At 37.9% G+C, this 25,383-nt stretch overlaps 1 protein-coding gene across 1 annotated transcript in view; it reads left to right on the plus strand.

Annotated features, from left to right (window-relative positions):
• LRMDA (leucine rich melanocyte differentiation associated) overlaps nt 1–25,383 on the plus strand; it is a 1,032,219-nt gene that overhangs the window by 824,009 nt on the left and 182,827 nt on the right. The window contains exon 6 of the mRNA XM_043596635.1: nt 5,529–5,613. Coding sequence (XP_043452570.1) covers nt 5,529–5,613 — 85 coding nt within the window. The remainder of the gene's footprint in view (nt 1–5,528; nt 5,614–25,383) is intronic.

The raw sequence follows: 25,383 nt of genomic DNA on the forward strand, positions 1-25,383 counted from the left end.
TCTGGATCTGATGCCATTTTAGTAACTGGCATAAGTGGACCCCTTTATATCAGATAGAAACAATGGGAAGCTCCAGGATGTTGCCTTCAAGGGGCTTCCTTACTTCAGGGAGGTCTTCGGCACCTATCCCTTCTATGACTGATTTATATGACTGACTTATAGCCTGAACTAGCCTTCAGCCCCTTCAATCAGCTGAATGCTGTTCTCTTGCCCAGAATCTGCTCTTTGCCCCTTTGGGAGATTTCTTGGTCTCTTGGTTATTGACTCAGCCTCATCCTGTACCTTACCGTTTTTTATTCCCTCCTAGTTTCATGACTTCTCGCTCTGACAATATATGGCCTCTTCCACTCCTAAGCCTGTCTGTCATTCCCAACACGATGCATCTGTCATGAAGGCTTTCTATCTTGCTTCATACTGAAAGGCATGGTGCATTTACCTTGGAGCAGGTCAGAAGTCTCCCCGTTCTGGCTCGTTCTTCGGCTTCTAATTTATTCTTTTAGGTGATGGCAAGTTTTTATCTCTGATTCTAGCAACCTAGCTCAGACTTTTGTTGTGTCCAATTGCAATCATTGTATAGCTAGTTTTATCTTTGACATTAAAATGTTTGATTCATTCAATCACAATGCATTAACTATTTTCAATATTTCTGGCAGCATGTTGGGTACAAGGGTTAATAGTATAGTTAATCTTAGAAAGCTAATATAGTTAATCTTGAAAGCTTTCTCTTAGTATGAGTAAGAAACAAGCAGGGACATAATTACTCTTGCATGTGGTCATGTGTTGTAATAGAGGTCAGGGATAAATTTCTGCGACAGTGCAGAGTTTGGGGGTCATGCTACCAGTTGGTGACTCTTAATAACTAGTATTAATCATGGTTATCATTTTTTTTGATGAGTCAGGAATGCAACCCAAGTCCTCTTTTTATTTTTCTTGGTATTCGCAGCACAGGCCTTGGCATATAGTAGGTGGTTATTAAATACTTGATAACTAAATGAGTGATGCTTTTTCTTATGAAAGAAAATAAATGTTTTTAGAAGAGTCAGCTTTATACCACAGTTTCAGGGAATGAATTGTGATGAAAAGCGAAGATTGCTTTTGCTTGAAGGAGGCTGACAAATTTCCCAGACCCGGGATCACTTTATGCTGTGTATGATTTAAGGGTGAGTGAGCATGCCAAAGCGCTCCACTTGAGCTGAGTAATGGGGAATGAGTTGTGGAGATGTGGTCTTAGATGGTATTTTGTGAAAAATAGTAGGAGATTTATGACTATTAAACAACTTTGTAGCTGCCCCCTTCTTGTTTTGAAGGCTGCCAAATCACTCCTCCTGTGGTCTGTATCATATTCCTTCAGGGCATCCATGATGTTCAGAAATATCTACTGGAATGCAGGTTTCCATGGAATGCACCCAATGGGAAGGGACTTGAATTTTACATACTCATCTGAAGACATTTGTTTTCTTCAACCGCGGAGTGAGATTCTCACTCTGCAAGTCTCTCATGGAGTGTGCTGCACTTCTACTGAGTCTTTTCCAGCGAGGCTGCCAAAGTTCTGTCTTCCTTCCTGCACCATGGAAATTGCAAAGTGCAGTATATTAGTGACTATTATCATTATTGCTGTGAGTTTAAAAAATTATCAGCAACTATCCATTTGTGAGTAGGGAAAGAGGACAGAAACCTCCAGTATGCTTTGACAAATCTTAAGCAGAAGAACTTACTAGGCTGGCATGAGCCTTTCAAGCCTTAGTATGAAGGGGGTACACATTCACTAGTATTTATCAGCTTTTTCTATTCCTTTGTCATACTCAGAAGCCTTAAGAAAAACAGAAATGGGGGTATTTCGTCACAAAAGGCAAACCAGAAACCGCCTAAATTCATGTTATCTGTGTTGTGCAAGTACTGGGAAACTGTTAGAGGAATTTCCTCTCATTATGGGTTCATATCAATATAGGGCTGTATGGATCAGAGAGGAAATAGGAATATTTGTTTTTTCGATTTTCTTATTTGAGAAATTTCAAAAATGTAGAAAAGTTGAGAAATAGTGAACACATGTCACTAACATATAGACTTTGTATTTTCTAATATATTGACATATCTGTTTCTAAGTCTTTATTTAAATAAAATAAATAAACCATATATACATGTGTGTGTGTGTATGTGTGTATATATATGTATATATATATTTGAAGCCTCCCCTATCCCATTAGCCCCAGTCCTATTACCCTGCATTCTGGCAGAGGCAGCCATTTTCATGAAGTTAGTGTTTAACTAGTATAATTGTTAGATGTTTCCATACACACATGAGGTTGAAGATGAAGATATATATATAGATAGATAGATAGATAGATAGAGATATTTCATATTTGTGATTTTGCAACTTGTATTTTCACTCTATGTTAAATTTATTTATTTATTTATGTTTTCTGTGTTAAAATTTTAGACCTATTCAACTAGAGATACATAAACCAGATTTATTGCTCTTAAATGCTAAATATTATTTTGTCATACAAATATACAATATTTTATTTATCCATTTTCCTTATTGACAGGCATTTGAACTATTTCCAATTTGGTGTGTTCTAAATAATCATGGAATAAACACTGTTTTATGTTCCACTTTATAGACCTGAGTGAAATTTTCCATAGTACATACATTTTAAATAAAATACATTTTAAATAAAATTTTCAGTTTTATTAGGTATTGCTAAATTACTCTCCAAAGTAGTTGAACCAATGTCTATTCCCACTGGCAAGGGACGAGAGGATAAAAGTTCATTTCCCCTTCATTCACCTTTGCCCTTGTTGTAAGACTTGAAAGTTGGCCAATATGGTGAGTGGAAAAATTGTATCTTGTTTTAATTTGCATTGCTCTTCGGACTAGTGAATTTGACCTTCTTCTCTTTCATTTATTAACCACTCAGGTTTTCTCTTCTTTGAATTTCCTGACATTTCCATTGTCCATTTTTCTATTAGATTTTTAATTATTTAGGGACATATGTATTCCAGATGCTAATATTTTATTGTAGTTATTACAAATATATTGGGGTATGAATGACTTAAAAAATAAAATGTAAGAGTATAACTTTCTGCCATAAGTAGTTAGGAAATTTGGCAAGGACTCAAAGATTTGAGAAGATTTATGGTTCTGAAGATTCAGATTTACCCAAATTTCCTCTATTCCCGTTTTAGGCATATCTTCTTAATCCAGGTAAAAGAAAACATTACTTAACTTTTTCCACTTACATTTCAGTCATTTCATACTCAATATACTATGGGTATGTTGCTTCAGTTTCAAGGGAAGTTCTTTATTTGGGGGCAGGTAATGTGCAAGTTTAAGACATTGTCTTGTCCACTTGTTTCATATGATAATCACTCTTTTCTTAATTGTTTCTGTAACCATAATATTGAGAGAACAAATGTGTACATCACTATTGAAAAAATCCCATGGACTTCATTTCGATAAGAGCCAAGTCAAAGAACTGGTATTTAGAATCTTAATTTGTAGTAGCTTCCTTAAACATCCAGCCATAGATATTCCACCAACAGTTCGCAAAATTGTTCTTTTCCTGGATTCTTTTCCATGACTTGAGTTTATAAATGGACACCAAGAAGAAAAATAATTAAATGCTAGGCATAGAATGATGACTGTAAAACAGAACTCATGCCACACCAATTTTGCTTTGACTACAATTGGAAATAAAGGTAAATAGCTATTTTACTCTTGGTTATAGAGCTCTAATGTTTTGCCCAGTCAGAGGTATTTGCTGAAAGGTAGTTTCTTCCAGTAATTTTAGGAAAAGCTGTCATCAAATTGTCAACAGCCCAAATTGAGATTAAACACACTAAGAAATATCACAATATAGCAACCTAAAATTCATACTGGTATTTTGGGCCTTTATAGCATTGAGGTGGAACAGAAACATTGACAGAGAACCTATGACCTTTTACTAAGGAAGTATGGTAGATCTGTGGAAGGACAGCTGCCATTACTTTGCCCCATATATCCTGCCTCCAGCATTGAATAGGTGCCATATTTAGAACACTGTCACTGTGTCTCATTTATCATGTGGGGATTGCAAGAGACCCTGAATGCCAAATGGAGGGACATGTGGTGACTTTAGTATTTGAAAATCTAATTTCTGCAGTATCCTAAGTATCTAATGATGTGGTATCTAGCAAGTCTTATCTACTTTTTAAAACATTTTTCTTGGTGACTGAACTTTTATCTTTCTGGACCCAGTACCCTCACATCAAGCTTTAAACACCACATGTTTCCCTTGGAGCTGGAGTGAAGTTGTGCTACCTGAAATCTGTCTCTACCTTAGGGACAAAGCTTCTGATTTTGCTCCATTCAGAACTCTTTCTGTAAAGTCTCCACTGAAAGCCGCTTAATCAAACATCTCAAATGTCAGAAGCAGGGTTTAAAGGGTTTTTCTAGCAAGTAGGTCTAATCTCCTACTTAGTTTTGATTCCTATAATGTAGATAATCTCTTTGGAGAAAAGGCCTGCTCCAAGCAGGGCAAATATATCCCATAGAATATATTTCCTATTCCAGAAAGAAAAATGTAGCATTAATGAAATTTACTTTTTCTTGAAGCTTGGAAAGGTTGTAAGCTTAGGATTTTGATCCTAGCAGATGTTCTTTTTTGGATATTAAAAAAAAAAAGTAGTATTTGATTCAGAAGTCTCAGTAAGAATTGCAATAGTGATGCTTCTTGCTATAAGTATCCACACTGAATGTGTCAGAACGGTCATGGGTTCTGAGGGACACCTGACTCCACAGCCATAGTCCTTTCTTCCTGGCTTCATCCCCTTAGTTGTAGAGTTACAGAGAAAGAAAGGTAGCACTTCTTACCCATACAAGTCACACTATATACAGTTCGATGGTTAAAGAGCTGTTTGTGTACAATAAAAAACCATTTTCACAGATACATTTCATATCATTTTCTTTTAGGCTTTGGAATGGCAAAGTTTTATTGGGGACCATTATGTACCAAATTTCAGATGAGTTTTTCAGTGTGGTTGTTAAACTTAGCCAGAACCCCAAATGCACAGTGTACAATGGTTTATATCCTTCAGTTCATGCTACTGAGCTTCTGTGTCTCCATACCACTAGGCCCACGTAAACTGGCCCTGTTTTTCCCCATCCACCCTGGGGCAAAGCCCAGCATCTTCACTGGTTTCCATAGAAATCTACTCACAGTGAACACTGAATCTGTGGGAAGCACCTGAAGAAGGCCTGTGACCTTTACCTTGTCTCCTTCCTCCTTCTCACCTTTCAGTTCAACACAATAAACAAACCATCCCTTTGTCACAGAGCCCTTTCACCTGTTAGTGAGACTCTTCAAAGCTTCCTATGCTACCCTGCACTCACCAGAACATTATCTCAGCACAGACAACTCTTGCTTCCTAAGAAGAGTCGTGGTTGATAATACTTCCTCCAGACCCACATCCCTAGAAGACATGTTTGGTAAATGAAGGTATTTAGTGGTTGGTGTTACTTCATGTTGACATGTTCTTTTATTACGCAGGCTTCCAGTGACCATGTCGAGGCCTCTCCAGAGCACCCCTATACACCCCTGCCTTCTGCTTCCAGGGATCTTACCAATCACCGAGGTAGGAACTCAGCTTTTTATTGCTCTTAGTAGTTACAGGGAGGGACACTTGGCTGTGCAGAGCTCTGGGCTCATTATTGCTGCCTCCGCACTTTAGAAGGAACACAGTGCTTTTCAAGGTCTTGATGAGAAAACCATACCTGTCAAACCTAGTGATTTTAACTCATATTAAATAGAATTTAGTGGCGGTCTACTGGGAAGGCAAATAAATCCATGCTATAATATAATTTTGTGATTTGATTTTTTTTTCTTTAAGTAAAGAGATTATAGTACTTAAAAATTACTAAGTAGATCATTACCTGCAGCAAAAGTGTTGGAGAGAATTGAGAAACTCACTAATGTTTGTAAAAGTATCCTTGTTTGGAGAGAATAGTTGAAATCTGTAATTTTAAAATGAATGAACTCTATGTTACAACTAAAAGGAATTCCAATTTGCCTAACAACATTGGCCAGGATCAATGCACAGCTTTTCTTAAATTATCTGATCCTCAAAAACATTAATTTGGCTTACCCGGTGTTCCCGATGACTTGAATTCTTACTACCATTTCTAGAGTCTACATGGAATATAATTTAAAAATGCCTCATCCCTTTGCTGTCTGCTTAGGCCAAGGACTCTATGATCACCTTTGTTGGAACTGGGAGGACACGAGGCCATGTGGTATAACTGTTTTACCCCTTTTATCCTGGTTATGACTACAGGCATGTTTCTTAATTGTGAATCTGCCTTCCAATCTAAGTAAGAACAAGCTTTTATTGAAGGCATTCCATACTTTGAACAACACTTCCCCAAGCGGGAAACTCCCCTCATACATTCAGGGAACACTGAATAAGGACTGTTCCAGCTCCCACCTTCTTTGCAGGATGGATGGGCATGAACAAAGGCTGTAGAGATGCCCAGAAAGTGGGGAAGCTGGCACTTGAAAAGACATGTGGGCTCTGGGCAAATGGCACACTTCTACTCTGCAGGCAATGATCAAGAGTGTATTGCAGGATTCCAGGTGTCTGTGATTTGGACCTTTGTTGCCTATTTGTTGTCTGGGCACAGTAGGACTTTTCTACATTTGCATATATTTTGGTTCAATTAGAATTCTGTTCATTAGGTGTCAGTTTTGTGGAAATCAACTTTGTTCAAAGGCAGGTAGAACAAACAGCTACCCACATGCTGTATTTGGAGGACCGCGAAGAGAGATCCCTCACTGAATGTCCTTATGGAAGTCTTGAACATATTCCTTTAGAGACTGGTGTTTTTTGTTTTGTTTTGTTTTTTTTTTTTTTTTTTTTTTTGGTGGGGGGCAGGTGGAGAGTTCCTCTAGGTGAATAACAATACCATATCTAGACAGAATAACCAATTAACTCTAGCATTATATGCTCATGGATTTATTTATTGGTTTCTTATATTTAAATTTAAAAAAAGGTATTTTTACTGTATAGATCATTGAGTACACTGCATAGGAATTGAAGTCTCAGAGCCCCCAAGTCCACTTGTAAAAGTTGATCTAGCCATGAAATTGAGATTTCACAAAAGAAGGACATAATGAGATAAATGATAATCCCCAATAATAGGACCATATTTCACTGTAATAGTAAAACAAGAAATTTGAACCTTAAAGAAATGGAATATAAGACTACAAGTTGTGAAGGTATGTTGAGTAATATTTGGAATATGGAAAAATGCCCAAGGTGTTTAGAGTTAAAACAAATGCCCTTTGATGACATCAGAGCCCGACATTATGGGAACATTGTTATCTAAAGGACCCAGCAACAGATATCTCAGTTTTACTGAGGAATACCTTATCCATTTAATGAGCTGGTTGCTTGATTAGTTCGAAGGACCTGGTAGTGAAAAAAGTGAACATAATGAAATGGTGGCTAGGTCTTTGGGCCTGTGGTCTTGTGGATACCAGTAAAGAGAGAGCCAGAGAAATTCATTAAGTTTGAATTATTATTGGACTGATCCATGTAGGGAAGAGATGAGACTGATATGTTTTAGCTTGGCGTGAATCCTATGATAACAAGTGGGGAAAGCCTGATTTTTCAGCACCTGGAATGAGACTACTTAATGCCACTTTGCTTTTTTATATTTAAGTTAAAGAAATTATTCTTTTTTTTCTGATCATATAAACCACCAAACTATCTGAGTGTCATTTGTTAATACCTTTATGGAAACAGTTTACAAACCTTTATCCAGGGAGGCTCTTTCACATTGTGAAGGCAAATTACATCATTTCTTTCCCAAGTGAAATCCTCCATGATGTCTGAAACTTGCTCTATAAAATCTTAAGTGGAAGTTCTATTTGCAAATAATTTTTGATTCATCCAGTTCCCAATCTCTTTTCATTCCGCACCAACAACTACATAAACTGGTGGGCAGTAGTTCATGTGCAAATTGCTATTTTTCTGTACATGCCATTTTCCCTTTGCTTGTCCTTTTATGTAACTTCCAATGTCGAGTCTGATAAACCCAAGATTCATTTCCTAAGGACTGTAGATTCAAATGCAAAGGATTTTGCATCTGTAATTTACAGCTAATCCATGCACTGTAGGGATAATAATGCACTGTACTTTTTGATTCTTATAAGAAATTGTTTCTTACATTGATTTTTCCTCTTCCTGAGGTACTTGTAATATTTGCTTCTTTCTCCTTAGTGCAATTGTTTATATTCTTCTTTGTGTGATAGAGGTGAAGTGTATGTATATCTTGAACTCTTCATAAATGAAAGTTCCCTGAGGGGCAGTAAAGATTCTAATTGTTCTTCTCTTTCACATCACTGGTTCCTGCTCATCCTACAGGTATCAGCTTAAATATCCCAGCTGCAAGGAAGACTCTTCTGATACCACCCTACACATTTATATTAGGTCAGTGCTCTTTTATTCAGGGACTGTCTTCCTGGACAGGCTATAAGGGCTTAGAGGCATTGATGGAGATTGTGTCTCTTTGCTCACCACTGTGCCTGCAATGCCTAGCACAGGGCTTCCTGATTAATAGAAGCTCAGGTTAATATTTGTTCAGTAAATGATGAGAGGCGAAAGTCAATAATTTAGATGCCTCTGTGAGATACCTTGATTGTGTCTGAGAAAAGAGACCCATCTTTCTTTGAAAGTGAGTGATACTGGAAGGAAATACCAGCCTTGTGGACCTCAGACCTCAACTTTGGTTGCTTTCACAACCCCAGATCACCATGGTTGGGTCTACATCTATTGGTTCATTGCCAGACAGCGTTTTAGCCACATTGTATAACTTCCAAGTAGATAATAGTTTTTATGTCATAGTTTTCAAAGTCTGGTATTTTGATGGTAGGAAGGAAATAGGATGAATTAAAGCAACTAATAGAATTATTTTACTAGAACAGAAGCTTCAAAGAAGGGGCTGGACTTGCAATGAGATGCAGGCCGTGATATACATGTGGTTTTAGAATGGTGCGCCTGAATCTCTCTGAGAATTCTGCTCTAGGTCTGAGTATGTCTTTAGAGTACAGGGACCACGCGGCTGTGTCAATGATCCCAGTTGATACCTAGTGGCAGTCTACTTACTATATCCTCTATTGGGTATCCACATTATGAGGAGTGTTGAAGTGTTAGAAAAATGTTTCTTTAAATATGTGCATAGGACATACACCTGCCTGCCAGGTATTGCCACTCTTTATCTGGTAGCTGTTAGAAATGGAATTTGCATTTATATAGACCACTGTGTCTTTTGGGGAAAACATTTCTGTTTAGTGAATAGACCATATCATACTCAAGACAACCCTATAAAGTAGGAAGAGTAAATATTATTATCCCCATTTAACAGAGGAAGGCACCAAGAACTGCTGGGGAAGACTAAGTCACTCATTGACAGAGGCAGGGAAAAAAATATTCAGATTTCTGTGTCCTTGACTCCCAGGCCACCCCTGACATGTGTCCTTCACACAGGACATCTGAAGCAAATACAGGACTGACCGTGGCATTGTGCTGGAGGGAAGAAGAAAGTACAGGCAGAGAAATGGCCTGGAAATGGCCACTGCCAGGGGTGAATTTCCAAATCCTTTGCTAAGGCTGCAGCAAAGTATTATAGTATCCTTGCCTGTTTTTGTCAAAAGAATTGTGTTACTTTCCTTCCCTCCCTTCTTTTAAATTACAAGTCTATAAATTCAAGAGCAGAGAAAGTTTGAAAAACCAAAGGGGAGAATGCTATGGCATCAGTCTGTATTCAGATAGGAAAAAAGAAGACCCACTATATATTCACATCATGAAGGGTTTTAATGTGAGGAATGAGAGAGAGCCTTATCCAGTCAGGGAAGACCCCACTCAGTGTCCCAGCCTCACACCGAGGCTGGTGATCCTTGAGAGCTTGCTGAAGTTTCTGCACATGTCAGGAATGCCTGGGAACCTCCTAGTGACATTCTCTATGTGCAGCGCCGCTGTGGGAGTGACTCTAAAGAAGTTCACTTGGACACTGCTTCAAACATTAGAACTGCCCAGACATTGCCCTGTTCCTCTTTCTCTCTGGATTTCCAAGTCATACTCCAGTGTCTCTGTTTGGCTCAGTCTAATGTAGAATCAGGCACCAAAGGAAGTCTCAGAAATGCAGTTTCTAGTTCCTCCTCTGAGCTGCAGAGAAAACCTTAGTAGAGGGTGGTGGTGATGCCAGGTTAGAACAGACAATCCCACATGTATCCCATAATCTGACATGGCCAGTAGCTATCACACCAAAGGCCCCATTACAGTGCATTTGTATGCACATTTTGCAAAGTTATTGCAAGTCCAGTGAACATCCCTGAATTATTATTTTTTCCCTGATGCTTATACAGTCTTGAAAATATGCCATAGTTACCTTGTTGTATTAAGCATTGGACTTTAAGTGTATGAAAGAAAGAATGCAAGAAACCAAGAGGAAATCTATGGAAACTTGCTTGGAGATGGTTGCCAACCTACTTCCACCCAACCTTGGCAATCTTGCCGTTATCTCTGACACATTTGGTAGGTGTTCATCCTCTTCTGCCGCCAGGGGCTTGGTCTATTTGTGTTTGAAATTGATTGCTGGGACTGCCATTGAATGATTTACATAGCAACTCATCATAATTAGTTATCGTTTGCAGTCTCCTTAATGTGAGTTGCATTTTATGCTTAGGAATTGATTTTTCTGTATATCTCCACGAAGCAGCAAAATGTGTGCCATCCAAATAAGAAGAAAAAGATAGAAAGAAAAACAGCAGGCATTTTTTTATTTTCTTAACAGTTTTAGCATGAGATATCATAAAATATGTTTTCCCAGAAGCCATAAATAGAGTGTTTTGCTTCAACTATTTAAATAAGTCAAAATGAAATGAATAAGAAGAAAATGAATGGATGTGTGTGAAGATGTGGCAATGTAGACAAAGATGTTTGGGATGGGGAGATGTTGGCCAGAAAACCTGCATGCCAATGAGCAGAATACTTTCGGGAGGGTTCAAGATGGGGCTGCTTGATAACCAAACTGCTCATTACAATTTGTTTTAGGCTTAGAGGATTTTGAGGTAATCTGTCTCTTTCAGACAATTTTTTAATTTTTTTCCCTGTTTTTTGTTTGTTTGTTTTTTATGGTCCTCCCATCTTGCTATGTCATCCTACAGGGGACATGAAACCTAAGTAGGTTTGATTGTTATAAACAAAATCTACACAGAATAAGAGCACAGACTAAGTGAAAATAAATACATTTATTTAGGTTATCTTAATAGGTCAGCATTAAGGTATCTTTTTGCCTATTGCTTGTTGGTCCGCATTGACCATTTAAAAAGATGAAATAAGCAATCTGATGGTTATGGTGACTTTGCCAGGTAGGTCCCACCTGAGATCAGACCCTATGACTAAAGCAGCCTGCTTACTTATTGCTTTCTGTCTTCCTAAATATTTTGATTAGTTTTTCAAGGGAGCTAACTATTGGATAATTTCTCAAAAAACATCACCGAGTCTTTGAAGATTCACAGAAGCATGGCAGATCCAGCTCTTCTCCGTGGAAAGTGTATTGAAAACTGTGAAAGAGAGAGAGAGAGAGAGAATGGGAGGGAGCAAGCAAGAAGAAAAAAGAAAAAGAAAATAACTTTAACAATTGGCAAGGATGGCCTCCTTGATGACAGGAACGTGTTTCTTCTGTGCGTCCCGCTACATAAGTGCATGGCCTCGGCTCTCTTCTTTCAGACTCCATGCCATGGCTTTGCCCTGGCTGTGAGGGGAAGAGTGTGTTGGTTCCTTGTGCAGAGCTATTATTAGCATTTTCTAATTATGTAAAATGCTTCCTCTGATGACATTTCAACAGAACCCATTACTTTAGTTTTCTTTCCTTCATAATGCTTTTATGGGCTTATAATCTTGGTGGAATTCTCAGATGCTGAGAGATGCTAAAGTTTCCTTTATTTAATCGAGGTGACTAGTGATTTGACAGTGGTGGTTGACAGGTTTATTTTATCTGCGTGGCAGTGGGAGTCTATTTTCAGTGTGTGCGCTCTGTTCCAAAGTAAAAGGACTTTACTAAGTGCTGAATAAATTGTACTTTCCTTTGATTCTAGACCTTGCTGAAATGGTTTAAAAACTCTAGTCTGGGTCATCAAATTCATCTCTCTGCTGCTTTGCAGGGTCAATAGCTTCACTCTGTACTGAGCAGGGCTGGGTGGATTGGAATGGAGGGTAGTGTAGATTAAAACTTCCGCATATATATAGATAGATGTGTATGTGTGTGCTCGCTGTCTGGGAAGGTGGCAGTGATGGAAGAGCAAGCCAAGTGGAATCTGAAGATGGATGAATCCGTTCGGCTATTACCAAGACTGGCATGGACTTCAGCCAGGAACTTTAAGCAACCTCCTTTAAGCATTTGAAATCCATAGGGGTCCATTACCTATCTTTTTTCTCCAAGGATGATTTTTCATTTGCAGTCTCCATGATTGCTTTATTTCTACTCTTTGGGCAGAATTGTGCACTCTTAGACACAGAGGGGCTACGAATTTGGCTCTTCTGTTCTAGCAGCAAAGTAAGGAGGCAAAAATGGAGTCATGCCTTGTATTCCCAACAGGAACAAACTTTACTTCTGCAGGATAAGAGATAACCCTTCCCCTAAAAAACCAGTCCAAATAAAAAATGGTGGTGAAGGGGCACCTGGGTGGTTTAGTTGGTTAAGTGTTTGACTCTTGATTTAGGCTCAGGTCATGATCTCAGGGTTTGTGAGTTTGAGTCCCATGTCAGTCTCTGTGCTCTCTGCTGCCAGCACAGGACCTGCTTGGGATTCATTCTCTCTCTCTCTGACCCTCCCCTGTCCCTCTCCTGCTCTCTCTCTCTCTCGATAAATAAATAAACATTTTTTAAAAATTATGGTGAAAATATGTCCCTCTGCCTTAAAAATGGAGAGTCTTGGATTGACATGATTGAAGATTCTAAATGTCTTGAAGTTTTAGAGTCATGGGCTATTTCTAATCCCTTTCACTACAAGTGAAGAATTGAGACATGGTCAAATATGACTTATGCGATGACAGATGCTGCTCTCACCACCTTCACGTAAGGAGTTTTTCCATCATCCAATGTCTTTACTTAGTATCCACTGTGTACAAAGCATATGTTAGCATTTGTGGAAAAACTGAAGGATAGAGAGCATGGTATCTGTCTTCTAAGAATTTATGGCTTGATTGAGGACATACCAAAATGAAGCAATGTCAATCAAGCTAGATATTATATATTATATAAGTAAAAGTTGCCTGACATGGTAAAACCTTAAATGTTGTAAATGTTTAGAAAAGTTGGGAACCAATAAATGTTAGAATAGTCAGGCATGGCTGTTTGGCAGAGTTGGCCTTGAGCTTTGAAAGGCAAGTACGGCATGAGTAGATGGAAGGCAGAAGAAAGGTATTCCAGAAAGAAAGAAAAAAAAGGGATATGGGTAAAGAAGAAGCACAAATGTAAGAACAGATAGAACTGACTAGAGGAAGGGGTCTGGCTTTGAAAAAGTCAGAAATGAAGTTAGGTTTGTAGGATGGATTATGGCAGGTCTTGAATGGGCAAAAGCATCTAGATTTGATTTAAAGCTGTTCTTTTGGATTATTAATCTGCAAACGGTGTGAGGAGGGAGTTGGAAAGAAAAGTCTGGAATTGAGGAGGCCACTGTGGGATGGCGTCAAAGTTTTGGAAACTTTGGATTTCTTGATACCAGGCTATGTGACTGCAGACTGCTGCTTCCAAAGAGCAGGTTTCTAGCAAAGGCAATTTAGGAAACAACTTGGTAACAGATGGGGAAGACAGCTGGGGCCAGGGCACTTCCAGTGGAGCAGGGAGACGGCAATGTAACGGTAACCTTCCGACCACCATGGAATTGTTGTTTAAGGTTGCTGATGGTTTGGTCATAGGGTATCTCTGGCTCAGGCATCAGAGAAAATGTACAGTTGGTGCCTTTCCTCCCCACATTATTCAAAGTATTTCTGATGTTGGCTTTTGAAACGAAAATTTAGAGCCCAGTATCAGGATAATGTTGAAATAATCTAGCATTGATGATGAAGACCCTGGAGTGGCTGGCTGGTTGGAGGAGCAGAGAAGGGTAGGGATATGAGAAACATTCTGTAGCAAATGCAATAGACTGACTTAATGACTGATTATGTTTAGAGACAGAGAGTACAAGAGAACAGAAGACTGTGAGGACGCTGGCAGGCTGTATGGGAAGCAGTGGTCTCTGCTGGTATCCCTCTTCTTTCTTCTCACCTTGCAGAATGCTTCCCTACCACTCATGCATAAGCTATAATCTAGCCTGTTAAATGGGAGTCTGCCAGAATTAATGTAGTGGAGCTCATAGCAACAGGAACAAACATACAATAAGCAGGCAAAGCAGCCACAAAAATTTGTTCTCATTCTGATCTTTGGCTCCAGATAAGCTACATTCTTTAAAAAAAAAAAAAACAAAACAAAACAAAAAAAAAAAACAACTAATAAGTGCCCAGCATGTTTATTCCAAAATCTTGGGTTTCTGGAAGGAGAACTATTTGAAGCCAATGGTTTTGGTCTAGATTGTTCTGCTGAGAGCTCTGCCCAGCATTCACCTCCCCATCCCGGTTCTAATTCATTTGTTTCCCTATATCTTGTAGAAAACTTTACCCCTGCCCCAGGTTTTTCCTCATGTAGAGATTTTACAACCTTTTTGGAACAAATAAACAAACATCTGGAATCATGTGGTACATTTAATTAAAAAGTTTGCATTTGGCCAGAAATGGTAAAATCATGAAAAATGGCCTGTCGGTGAGCTCAAGAAGGCCAAACAATGACGTTGTTGGCTGCAAACGGATTGAAATTGAGTGAGGTGAACACCTGCTCAGTTCAGCCTGCTGTCCTCCAGCTTCCCCCTCCTACCCATTAATATTTACTGCTCTGCTTCTTTATCCATTCTAATGAAATTTTTGGTTGGGGCTGGTCAGGGGAGAAGGCTGTTACTTTTCCAATAACCTCGGATTTGTTGGGATACGTATACTTTATAAAGAGTGCAATATTGGGCTTTTTGACTTTTCACTTCCCTTAATCAGAATTCCATATGCTTCAGGTCACTGCAGAGGCCTGTTTCTGTTTCTTCAATCAGTCAGCCAACCACTTTTTTTTTCTTTTGGGAGGAACCCTGCACTGGGGGTTGTGGGAGATGCACAAGAAGCCGCGGGCTCTGCCTTCAGGAATCCTGTAGTCTAACTGTAGAAATGAGGCTCTGCACACAGAGAACGGAGGTCAAGCTACAAGAGTACACAGGAGGGAACATGAGAGAAGAGCAGAGGGTTGGGATGTAGCCTTGGGTGAAAGGAGAAAGCTGGGTTTATGACATCACTTGGGAGTAGCCATTTCTAAGTTCTTTCTACTCTGGCATATAGAAAAGGCTTGACTCTGCCCACTCCCTACTTCCAACTGGCTGAGAGTGCTTTCTTCTAATCACCTCTTATAAACCTACAAACCAAGAAAGAGAAATGTGTACTTGATAGAGAAATGCAGTTTCAAAACAGACCCTCCATCCTCTCTGTCTCCATTCACCCATTCCCACCTAATTATTGCTCCTGTGGACTTTGAATATAAAAAATTCTAAAGCCACCCCTGGAAGGAAACCATCTGTATAGATGATGCACCTGGAGGAAGTCTCCCTGGGTGGTTTCAGGGTGTGAAAGAGAATTTGGGAAGAGACCAAGTAGAGTTCTTGTTTAATTTCTGGCCATAGTCCAGCTGAGGGGTGTGTGAGAGAAATAATCTTAAAGCAGGGTTAGATATGATGATTTTACCTTTCTAAGGAGCTTCTCCTCTGTGAAACATGTCTGTCCTAAAGTAAAATATGTCTGTTTGCATATTAAGAGAAAAATGTTGAAACTATCTGGCTTTGCAGAGTGTAGTAGTGCTCTGATATGTCTTCTACTTGAGGATTTATACCCAGGATGAAGTTATTCTAAGGAAAAGATGAAGTTTTTCTTCTTGTAGGGAATACAATGGAAATAGCCAGGGGGACTGAACTTACAGCGGGTACCATCCAGGCTGGATTTGAGGAAAGGATGAGTATTGTTGAACTAGAGTGACAATTGGCAAGGGAGATTGGAAAATCACCATTCCCCAAAGGCTTTTACTGAAGAATATGCTCATCTGTCTTTGGGAATTGAATAGTGTAGCCTGAAGGAAGTAAAATGAAACATACAGCTTTCAAATCCAATCAGGATTTGAAACCCAGACCCAGGGTTTTCCATATCTATGCTAGTCTGGCTTTATCATAAAGTAAAAACAGGGTTTCACCTTGAGCCCTCTGGATTTGTACAAGCACAGACAGATATAAGAACATGCTGGAAAAACACTCCACTGTTGTCAGAGGCGTTCTTAGTCCTCAACTCTTTATTATTCTTGTGCATCTGTTTCTTTAAATACTCTCTGCAGAAGCATTAGCATGAAAATAAAAGAGTACAGCAACTTGGAATTTTCCATTTGTAGCTTCCTTAGTCTGTGGGGTCAAAGTTCTATCCTCAGGGATGCTAATGCAAACTCTATGTGCTATTCCAGGGCAACTGTTCCTCAACTAAAAGACAAGAGGGGGCGGGGAGCCAGGAAAATAATGCAATGCTAATTCCTAAACACAGACTGCCTAGAGATTCCAATTTAAATTGTAGCTCCCCTAGTCTTATTCCCACCCTCCCCCAAAGAAAAAAACTTTTTTGTGTTGTAAGGACAGACATCTGTGTAAGAGCAATAAAAACAGTCTTCTCTCCTGTGGATTAGCTCTTTATTCCTTTATTTATCTTGCTCTATTTCATCAGTTTCTCCAAAATCAAGAATAGTCAAAAAGGATAAGATGCAGTCCCTTTCTTTGTTTTTGATTAAGGTAACCCATATAACCATCCTCCCCACAAACTGTCTTCTCAAGAGAGCATTCCTTCTTATGTATTATTTCTCTTTCTTCATCTGCTCCTTTGGAAACTTTCCGGAACTTCGTATGTACAAAGGCCAAGGTCCCCTGGAGAACAGGTTAGGCAGAGCAGTAAATGGTGGCATATGTGCAAGAGTGTAAGGCACAATGAGAACACAGACAGCACAAAGAACATGTTCTCCAGCCTCCTTTTCTTCTTCTGAATCCTTAGATATTTATTAACTCATGGGCTATTTACTGAACACATACTGTGTACCAAGCAGTATTCTTGATGTGGAAAACAAGGGTAAATGAAAAACTGAATTTCCTTACTGCTTACAGCCCATTGACAAGTCCTTGAAACAGGCAGAGTGACATTCCTCCAGGAACTCTACTCCCTTGATGATGACTCTTTGCTAAGAGCAAAAGGCAATATTAGCTTAACATTACCCTGACGCCCCAGGATCCTGTAAGACTACTTTAAACATTTAAAAATTCCTTTGGAAACGTCCTTTATCTCTACCCCAATGCTCCCCCACCCCAAGATATAGGTTGGCAATCATAGTCCAAGCTTATGGCCCGCTGATATAAATCTGAAGGATCTCATGACTGAGGTTTTACTGAACAGTAATAAATGACCTTTTCCTAACAGCTGCTAGCCCCTTGAGGTCCTGGAAACCTTGCTTCAACAATTCCTTACAGACTTACACTATTCCTGGGCCCCTCCCAACCTGAAGATATATAATCAGTCATCTGCCACAACTCCAGTGTAGCTCTTTCTGCCCATGGATCCTGTCCCAGTGTTGCAGGATATTTTATCTCAATACCCAGGGTTCTTATCTCACTGCTTTGAAGAATGAAGAGGTGGACACAAAATGAGCAGCAAGCAAAAGTTTATTAGAGTATAAGATCAGATGGGAAGAATAGTATGAAATCTCTCGTTTACAGAGGAGGGCATTTGAAAGTGAATGCCCGTGACTATAGGCAAGGGTCCTTGTTTTGGTCAGCCCACCCCTTCCGTTCCCCCTTGTTCCTTCTCAGGTTCTACTCTTATTGGCTTCATAACTCTAGGTGTTGGGTTGTCCATTCCTGATTGACTCCATTCCTGATTGACTCCATTCCATTGTGTGAGAAGGAGTCAGACTATGGTCATATCATTCCTTGTGGGTCATACGTTTTGTGGTCTACTACTTATTTTTAGTTTGGTCTTTTGTCAAATTCCTGAGGAAAACCTGAGAGGGAGTCGGTAGGGTCTCCTACATTCTTAAGAGGAACTGGGGTGCCTGGGTGGCTCAGTCGGTTAAGCATCTGACTTCAGCTCGGGTCATGATCTCACGTCCATGCATTCGAGCCCCAGTCAGGCTCTGTGCTGACAGCTCAGAGCCTGGAGCCTATTTCGGATTCTGTGTCTCCCTTTCTGCCCCTCCCCCACTCATGCTCTGTGTGTGTGTGTGTGTGTGTGTGTGTGTGTGTGAAAAATAAATAAGCATTAAAAAATAATGATAATAAAAAGAGGAACCTTACACCTGAGGGGGTTTGCCTTGGTCAGGCACTCCCAGCATTATTCCAAAATATGTGTTTTTTCCCTGGGTGGGGATCTCAGGTCCTAATTTTTCCCTATATGCTTATTTTATCCTATCTTTTCCTATGATACCTACACTTTAATAAAACCACCTTTTTGCACCAAAGATGTCTCAAGAATTCTTTCTTGGCCATAGGCTCCAAACCCCAACACTTCAAGCCACACCACTCTGAGCATTAGGGAAAGAGTGATGAATAAAGCAGACAAAAATCTTTGTCTTCAAAGAGCTTATATTCTAGTGAGAGAAAGGATGGATAATTAAGATAAAATATAAAAGCAGCAGAGAGTATCAAAAATACTAAGATGAAAAGAATAGCAGGAAAAAGAGATGAAGCAGTAATATGTTGGTATCTTGAGATTTGATAGCCAGAGAAGTCACCACTGAGAAAGTGGCATTGGAGTCATAACTTGAAGGAAGTGAGGGATGGAAACCTGAGAATCTCAGAGAAAAGTGACGTAAGCTGAGGAAGGAGCATGGAACAGACCCTGAGGTAGAAGCATGCCTGAAATGCATGAAGGGGAGCTAGGAAATCAGTGTGGTTGGAGTTAAGTAATCTAGCAGGGGAGGAACGTGGTCAAGGAAGCATAGATGAAGTAAGAACAATATGAGAAGCCAGAACTTATAGCATCTTAGAGGCCATTTACTGTCTCTTAGGCAGAAAGTCATTTTACGGCATTAACTGAAATGATAGAAATGATGATTCTACTTTCTATAGGGGAAAGTAAAAACCAAAACCAATGATTAACTGGAAACGAAGATCAGAACCTATGTAGATTCTCTGCAAGATAGATAAAAGGATAGGATTGAAGAGATTCATCACAGCTCAAAATCAATGTAAGAGATTTTAAAAATAGTAGGCCCAGCTTCAGAACTTTGCCAGGCACAGGGAACTCCTGGGGGCTTCATAGCAGCCAACAAGTCAGACCTCCACAGTGAATGGTCACATGGGTCACCCTATCTGTATGATGTGGCTTGAAGTGTTGGAGTTTGTAGCCCACAGCCAAGAAAAAATTCTTGAGACATCTTTGATGCAAAAAGGTAGCTTTATTAAAGCATGGGGACAGGATCTGTGGGCAGTAAGAGCTGCACTGGGATTATGAGGAGTGACTGATAATGTACTTGGGAGTTGGGGGAGGTAAAGGCAAGGGGAAGTTTCCAAAAGGCTTTCATATGCTAAAGAAGACTCACAGGATCCCTGAGGCCTCCCTATTGTCAAGCTAAGGTTGTTTTTCCCTCTAGCAAAGCATTAAGACAGTTGGGGAGTTCCTGAAGGAATGTTAAACTCTGCCCGCCTCAAGTACAGTAAAACCTTAGATTTTGAGTAACTTGTTCTGCAATCTATTAGACATTTCTAATAAGTTTAACTTGATAAATGAGCGATGTCTTGCAATATGAATAGTATGTGACACTGAACTTCACATGATCACAACTGAGCCAGTGGTTCTTGAAATTAGCTTGGATTACAAGTGTTTTGGATTACACACTTGTTTCCAGAACAAATTATGCTTGCAAACCAAGGTTTTACTGTATTTGTCAATGGACTGCAGGTTATAAGAAAATTTAATTTTATCTACATTTCTTTCTGCCTTTGTTTCCCACATCATGTATGCCTGTCCCCATCCTTGGCAAACATCACTCGGCTGAGCTATCTTCAAACCAGAGCAGTAAGGCTGGGCAACTTGATGAGTAAAGTAAGATGGCAAGAGTTGGTACAAATGTACTAGTCATAATAAATGAGGATGAACTAAATTAAAAGAGCACTCCCAGATTTGGTAAAAAATGAAATATAAAATAAAATGCTTTTTAAAGAAATAAATACAATAAATGACATAGGAAGCTTTAAAAAATGCAGGAATTTGGGAAAAACAAAACAAAACTAGATGCATGCTAAATATGAAACCCAGTAATAACAATGTTAATATCAGAGAAAATAAGGCTCAAGATGATTACTGAAATGATGAAGAGGGATATTTTATGTAACTCAGAAGATAAAATAGGAAGCTATAAAATTCATGAAACTCAATACATCTAACAACATGGCTTTGAAATACATAAAGCAAAGCTTCTAGAAATACTTGACAAAAATACTTGATAAAGTCACAATCTCAGATGAAAATTTTAGCATATTTCCCTTAGAAAATGACAGCTAGCTGAACAGATATTTCACAGCATGTATGGTTTTTTTTTTCAAGTGTGAATTTTTTTTAAATTTTATATATGAAATTTATTGTCAAATTGGTTTCCATACAACACCCAGTGCTCATCCCAAAAGGTGCCCTCTTCAATACCCATCACCCACCCTCCCCTCCCTCCCACCCCCCATCAACCCTCAGTTTGTTCTCAGTTTTTAACAGTCTCTTATGTTTTGGCTCTCTCCCACTTTAACCTCTTTTTTTTTTTTTTTCCTTCCCCTCCCCCATGGGTTCCTTTTAAGTTTCTCAGGATCCACATAAGAGCAAGTATGTTTTATTAAACAGAAAACAATAAACATTCTTTTGCAAAATATATAGGACAGTCACAAAAACTACCCACAAATTGAGTCAAAGTGTAATATGCCCACTTCAAATTAATTGATCATAGCTCAGTAAAATTAGAAATCAGCTTCACAAAAGAAGACATGGGCGGGGGGGACAAATGCAAGGTAAAGGAAAGAAAAAGCCTTACAGAATTAGAAATAAATGAAACATTTAGGTTTATGAGGAAATATAAACATAAATTACTCTATAAAGGTAAATGGAAGTGACAGCACTATGGTGTATTAAAAAATTGTGGGATATAGCCCAAGATGTAATTAAAGGATTTTTTCTCTTGGAAATATAAAAATGAAACAAAGAATTAAAAAAATTTTTAAATGGGCTTTCTTTCCAAAAATCCTAATTAAGCAACAACAAACCCAATGACATAAGAAATGACTCCGTTAAACTAAAACTTAATAAAATATAAACAGTATACAATATACTTTATCAACAGTACCAACAGTTTTTTTTTTTTAAAGATGAGCCTAGCAGATCTAACTAAGAAAAAAATAGAGATGAATTCCATAACATTAGGAATGAGAAGATTGAAAACTGGAGTTTTTATCAAATTTGAAAATCTAAAATAGGCAATTTTAAGGCAATGATAGTTACCAATATTGTCTCAAGAAGGAATATAAATTTAAATAGAGAAAAAGATTATAGAGGAAACTGACAAAATAGTCGTATGTCCCCCAAAGAGAAGAAACTTCCTACAGTTTATTCCAGAAAATGAAAACCATTGAACATTATTCATTTCATCTGATTCCATAACTAACCTAAACAAGATGATGAATACACATGAAAATTAAACTGTAGGTCAATGTCTTTTACAAATGTGAGTAAAAGAACCCTCTGTGAGAAATTAACAATAAGATTTAGGATGTAGTAATAAAAAATATACCACCTCATGACCAAGTAGGATTTATCTCAAAATGGAAAGGTTAATTTATTATTAGAACTTATCAGTAAACTTGTCATATTGGCATATTAAAAAACAAAAGAATATATGTGGTCATATTAATAGATGCAAAAGAAAAAAATCTCATGAAATTTAGCAACTCTTCTGTTCTTATCTCTTAACAATTAAGGAGTACAATGGCAACTTCTCTAACTTGATTGAAATTATCTGCCAAAAACCTACAGCAACCTGCATAGAGAAGAACAAAGGGTTAAAAACATTCCCATTACAGTTCTTAAATAAGCAAGAAAGAAGTATTCTACATTCCCCTGGAGATGCTAGCCTAAGCGATAAGAGGTACAACAAGGACAACAACAACAAAGAGCAATAATAATTGGTAAATAGAACATTATTTGTAATCAGTATTATGATTTACATCAAGGAATAGCAAATATTTTCCCCAAAGGATCAGATGTCAAGTATTTTAGGCTTTGTGAGACAGAAGACAGCCGTCACAACTACGCAGCTCTGCCCATATAAAATATAACATGACAGAACTAAGACCCATCATATTTGTAATAGAATAAAATGTAAGTGTGCTTAATTCACCTATTTAAAATACTTTCAGGTTGAATCATAAGGCAAATTTCAATTCTCTCTGTTGGATAAGAGAAAAAGTAACAAATTGACTCAGAACAGTTTAAAGAAAAGCATAGAACCAGAGGTTACAGGGATTGTAGCAGGGTTTACAATCTAAATACCACAAAGTAGAATTTAAGCAAAAGAGCATTAAATGAGACAAAGAAATCATAAGATAGGACAGGACAATGGTTTATTATGTTCAAAGATTCTGTGGGTCAGGAATTCTAACAGAAGACAGTGGGAATGACTTACATCTGCTCTGTAATGTCTGGGGCCTCAATAGTAGACTTAAAGTCTAGGAACTAGAATCATCTGAGAATTGGTATACGCATATGCTTCATGGTTGATGCTGTCTATCAGCTGGGAACTTCAGTTTCTTTCCATGTGAGGGTCCATGTGGTCTTCCCATATATGCATGTTTGGGCTTCCTCATAGCATAATGGTTGAATTCAAAGGACAAAAGATTCTCAAGAAAGAGTAAGAGCCAGACAGAAGCCATATTGTCTTTTATGACCTATGTCTTAAGAATTCATGTAGCATTAGTTTAACTACATTCTGTTCATCAAGGCAGTCACCAAAGTCCTGCTCAGGTTTAAGGGAAGGGAAAATAGATTCTGCCTTTTGCTGGGGAGTAGCAAAGTTCTAGAAGAGCACATGAAACCAGAAATATTACTTTGATCATTTTCAGGAAGTATAGTCTTCCACAGTAATATAGTGGGTCACAAATTTTAATAAATTTCAGGAAGCAGAAGAAGTATAAAAACTCTGAGGTCACCAGGTGATGAAACTAACAATTGATAATAAAATCATACTGAAAAAAGCCCTTCTACTCAATGTTTTAATATTCTTAAATCTCAAGTCAAAGATAACATACAAGCTCAAATTGTAGAATAGCCAGAGGAATATGAGATAATGAAGCCGTTACCTGTCAGAAACTATGAAATAGATCTAAGGCCATTCTGAGAAGAAAACAGAACATGTCTTTAAGTACATGTATTAAAAGCAGAAGAATGCAAAAGATAAATGAAGCGTCTGACTCAAACACTCAGCTAAGTAAACCAAAGGAGAGCAGAAGGGATTGGTTATTAAAGCTAAAAAAAGATATAAATAAATTATAAAACAAAACACTATAATAACTAATTCAGAAGCTGATTTTTAAAAACCCATATTAAGGAAAATTAAAAGAAAATACAAATATACAAAACATAAAATGAAAAGTCACAGAAAAGAATCATAAGAACCAACTTTGTTGAATTTTGTGCAAATATTGAAAATCTAGATCAAGTGGATAATTTTCTAAAAAATGAAATTTCCCTAAACTGACTCCAGAAGAGATAGAAATTGAAATATTTATTTCCATAGGAAAATAAAGAAAGTGCATAAAGACCTCTCACAATCCCACACAGAACTGTCCAGTGCAGGTGGTTTTATAGGAAAATTTTACCAAACTTTAGAATAGAAGGTGATTTGGTGAAAGATGATGATTCTTATAAATGTATAACAACTGCATCTATGCACATAATGATGATGATGATGATGATGATAATTATGATAAAAAATAAAAACACCTTGATGTATAGTGTTTGCCAATTTCTTTGGCATAAATATTCCCACCATGACTGATTCCAAGCCATCTCTAAGACCTCACTCAGTGTGGAGTGGGGAAGAGGTGTGCACAATTGACTCATATGAGTTGGTCTAAGGTGCTTGTACATACCACAGAGGTGATTCCAAAGCTATTTAAACTATTTGAGAGCATAGATAAAGAAGTGCTTCTAAATTCTTTTTATGAAGTACCTAAAATATTTACAGAAAATTGACAAGCATTATGGAGACTATAACTACATACTCATCTCAGTGATGAATATAGGTACAAAAATTCTAAATAAAGTAATTATAAACAACATCCACCAGCATAAACAGCAGAGCAAAGCATCATGGCATACTGAAATTTATTCCAAATATCCAATGAAATTTCAATGCTAAAATATCCATTTATTCAATCTTTTGAATAGATCTAAAGATGAAAACCATAATTCCATAGATGCTGAAAGAACTTTGCCAAATTCAATAACCATTCTTGATGAAAACCATATAAAAATGGATGTATACATCCTTAATGTGATAAAACACATCATCTCAGTCCACAAGCCAATATCAAACTTAATGGGCAAACTTAAGAAGTAGTTTTATTAATGTACGGACAAGATAAGTATCTGTTACCACCACTATTATTTAATGTTATACTGGAAACACCAATGTGATTAGACAGGAGAAAGAAACAACAGGCATGAAAATGGAAAGCGTATTGCAAAACTGTCATGCTTACAGATGACTTTATTTGATTTGGCAGTTGGAAACTCAAGAGAACCAACTGAAAGACTAATAAGAGAATTCAGTGATGGAGTAAAGCATAAAGTTAATATACAATCACTGGCCTTTTAATAGTAGAACAAAAACCACTTGGAGAGTATTTTGAATGAAAGACACCATTTACAGAAGAAACATAAAAGATATTAAATTGAGAATATTATAATCATAAACAAAAACATACAATATCTTAAGAAAACTTGAAAACCTTCTAGAAGGACGCAAAAGAATGTTTGAAGATATGGACAGACCTCCCATATTATTTTCTATGAATACTCAAAACCGCAAATATGTCAATGTGGTTGTTTTTGTTGTTAAAACATAAAACATATAAGACTATATGATTACCAGGGATTTTTTTTTATTCCTTTTAAACTAGAAAAATTGAATCTGAAGTTCAGATGGAGAACTAAACAAGAA

The sequence above is a fragment of the Prionailurus bengalensis genome, chromosome D2, assembly GCF_016509475.1.
Source record: "Prionailurus bengalensis isolate Pbe53 chromosome D2, Fcat_Pben_1.1_paternal_pri, whole genome shotgun sequence".
Taxonomy (NCBI): Eukaryota; Metazoa; Chordata; class Mammalia; order Carnivora; family Felidae; genus Prionailurus; species Prionailurus bengalensis.